Source organism: Musa acuminata, chromosome BXJ1-5 (genome assembly GCF_036884655.1).
Source record: "Musa acuminata AAA Group cultivar baxijiao chromosome BXJ1-5, Cavendish_Baxijiao_AAA, whole genome shotgun sequence".
Taxonomy (NCBI): domain Eukaryota; kingdom Viridiplantae; phylum Streptophyta; class Magnoliopsida; order Zingiberales; family Musaceae; genus Musa; species Musa acuminata.
The window spans coordinates 11,233,972-11,237,076 of record NC_088331.1 but is presented as its reverse complement, the minus strand read 5'-3'; the positions used below and the strand labels follow the sequence as shown (position 1 = coordinate 11,237,076).

The 3,105-nt window shown below is 46.6% G+C and overlaps 1 protein-coding gene across 1 annotated transcript; it reads right to left on the bottom strand.

Annotated features, from left to right (window-relative positions):
* Positions 1-781: 781 nt before the first annotated feature.
* Positions 782-2,773, bottom strand: LOC135673797 (dof zinc finger protein 1-like). The gene is made up of 2 exons (XM_065183106.1): positions 2,615-2,773; positions 782-1,974 (listed from the first exon to the last, which is right to left on the bottom strand). Exons 1-2 carry the CDS (start codon positions 2,636-2,638, stop codon positions 1,066-1,068), a joined length of 933 nt encoding a protein of 310 aa, XP_065039178.1. The 5' UTR covers positions 2,639-2,773; the 3' UTR covers positions 782-1,065.
* Between the last annotated feature and the right edge of the window lie 332 nt (positions 2,774-3,105).

Below are 3,105 nucleotides of genomic sequence, written 5' to 3'. Positions count from 1 at the left end.
CCAGGTCCCATCCCTAAGAGGAATGTTGGTGGTGACTTTACCTCGAAGAGGGAGATGAGTGTGTATGGGAAAAGATAAAGTCTGCCAATGTTTAATAGAAAGGAACGTCGACGGTGCAATCATACATGGAAAGGGTGTGAATGTGTTGTAGTGGGTGCAGGAATCATTAGGTGACGAGCTTTTTGCTAAGACAGATGAACTGGTTTCCCAGCTTTCCTCCATTCTACGCTATTCTTCCACCATGTTTTTACTTTCTCGAATAGAAAACGAAGAGAAGTATGGAGTTGAAGAAGACTAAGTGACTTAATACAAGATATATACTAAGGCTGCGAGAATGTGGTCATACCTGATTTAGTATTCTCTTCCCTCCAATTTACAAGCTGCTTTTGTGCTGTCATGGCTGGGAGATTCTTAGGTGCGATGACAGAATGCTTTCTCAGGTCTGCTAGAGAAGTAGCAGATGTAGGATTGGCAGATTAAAGGGTCACTTATGAGAACATACACATATATGTTACATTCAATCCTTCGTACTCATGATATAGACAAATAAACTACAGTTCTCTTCCTTTTCGTGCATTCTTTGGATCCATAAAATCTTTGCAGTAGGCCACAGTGCATACAAATATGACAGACAACCAACACACCAAAACATCACATAAAGACTCCCATACTTCTTTCCTTTCCTTCTTCGTATATAAATCAGGCAATGCGCTATGCCCATATATGCAGAAGGATTATTTCTTCTCTTGTTTGTCCTGCAGGAAAGAGGAGAAAAAAGAAAGGAATAAAGCGCTCTTCCTATCATCAAATCCTCCTTGCTAAGACAGCATTTTGAAGCCAACATAAAATGGAACTTTACATATCCACAGTGATGAGAAGCCAAAAAGTGTCAAGAAAAGAAATGAAGCTAAAGAGACGCAACTTATGTATCATCTGTCTTATGTGAGGCCTGAGCAACTGCAAACAAAGTGACCCGGCAATGCCATCAAGAATTGAAATGGAAAAGAAATGCATTCTTGTGTTCTAGTAATCTTGGAAGGCTGTTCTCCTTGAGATCTTTTTGTTCTACCATGAGCCTCCTCCAATGATACCATTCCAGAACCCTTGAGGATCACCACCTTGCCCCCTGTTCTGCTCAAACTGGCTCGCAACGTTGTTTGAAGGGACTACCGGCTTCAGATCCTCTAGGGGAAACGGCAGCTTGGTACCAGTGTTCTCCCCAACCCCTGGCAAGCTCCCGTACCCAGAACTACTACCTCCTTCACCGATTCCATGAAGAGGAAAGTTAAGAGTGGGTGGCCTGAATTCTTGCAGTCCGAACCCAGTGGGGTATTCCGGCATTGGCATCAGCATTGGCATGAAAGGCCCGAGGCCTCTTGCGGTCATCCCACTCTTTAGCAACTCCGTGGCCGAGAGAGAACCAGCAGCAGCATATGCATTGCTGCTGTTGTTGGCAGTGCTACTTTCTATGTCGGGGTAGTCACTGTACTGACGGAGGCTCTGTTGGCGGAAGGCCAGGTTGAGGTCCTGCCCCTCATGGAACTTTAGAGCTTCGGAGGTGGTGGAGAGCGAGATATACGGAGGGATGAGGTCAGCATGAATCTTCTTGGGAGCTGAGGCAGTAGCTATAGCTGCTGTGATGGAGGAAGAGTTGGTGGTGGCGGCCGAGGAGATGGAGGCCCTCTTGATCTTTCTTGAGCCACCACCAACTGGGACGTTCCTGAGGGATCCACCCTCGGTCCAATACCTCCTGCACGTCTTGCAGAAGTACCTGGGTTGGGTGAGGCTGTAGTTGTTGTAGTAGCAGAACTTGGTGTTGGTAGAGTTGCACCTAGGGCAGTTGAGTGCCTGCTCCTTTTGTGGCCTCGGCCTCCTCTCCGTCGCTTGTGGCCTGGTGGTGGTGCAGGTGCTGCTTGAGGTGGTGGTTATGGTGGAAGAAGCAAACTCCTCCATGGGCTTCACCAGCCCTATGCCCTGGAAAGCACCAGCAACGCCAAATCCCCATGTGGACAGACGAAGTTAAACAGCACGGGAGCAAACAGACTAAACCAGTCGGATGTATCAGATCATATATAACTACTACTTCGACAGATCTCTAAAGAACAAAGTCACAGAAAGAAGCTTACAAGAAAAAGAAGGAAACGGGACAGGGAAAGAAAAAAAAGCAAGGAAAAGATCGTGAAAGAGAAATCACCACACACACACACACCCCTTGGATAAGAACAATGCTTAGCAGCACTTTTGATGTTGCTGCTTTATCGCATGCGATAAAAAGCAAGCAAGAAGACGGATATAAAGGAAAAAGAAGAAAAAGGTAGGAAAAAGAAAGTGGTTTGCTGCTTTCAAGAGTAAAAGCGGTGGGGGTGACAGGATTAAAAGCTTAAGGCCAAAGGAAAAAAGATGAGAGAGAGAGAGAGAGAGAGAGAGACAGAGAGAATTAAAGAGGATGCACTAACTAGTCCGAAGAGATCTCCCCAAGGGTATCAACGTAAGAAAAGGAAGACCTACATCAATCTCAACCCTCAACCCAAAAAAACACACCGCGAAATCAAGATAAATAGATCGACTGATGGATCCAGAAAACAACAGAACCAAAACAAAGTAAAGTTCTTACCTCAGGCCACTGGTTAGCATCCATGCACTGGTTCACAGATAATCCAAGGAACCAACGGAGAGCAGGAAGGAGTGGAGGAGGAAGAAGGTGGCTTGGGGAGACAAGGATGGATCGAGATGTGGTTGCCGTCTCTCACATCCTTTTGAGAGGTGGCGGTGGATGATTCTATTCTCAGACATATTAAACTACTACTCTTCTATTTCTATTTTAATACCGCAATTTCTATCTGTATAAGGCGTTTTGTCGATTGCTGTCTCTACGCCGGTACAGTGCGTGTGTGTGTGGAGTCAAACCTTCGTACGCTAGAAGACGCACCGGATCAGGTGCGTCGCACGTGTCGACGGGCCCCCGGCACGTACACGCGAGGGAGACGAGGACGCACGCGGCATCATGATGGAAGACACGCTGGTTGGGTCCCACTTCGTGCGCATGAAGAGAAGCCATGAGGACTTTTCCTTTCTTCCTTCCTTCCTCAGAAAGTTCAGGGAACA

Excerpts from the sequence above, each read along its gene's own strand:
- LOC135673797 (XM_065183106.1), bottom strand. The coding sequence starts at position 2,638 with ATGGATGCTAACCAGTGGCCTGAG. Across the intron at positions 1,975-2,614 it reads ATGCTAACCAGTGGCCTGAG|GGCATAGGGCTGGTGAAGCC; the intron begins GTAAGAACTTTA and ends GGTGCTTTCCAG.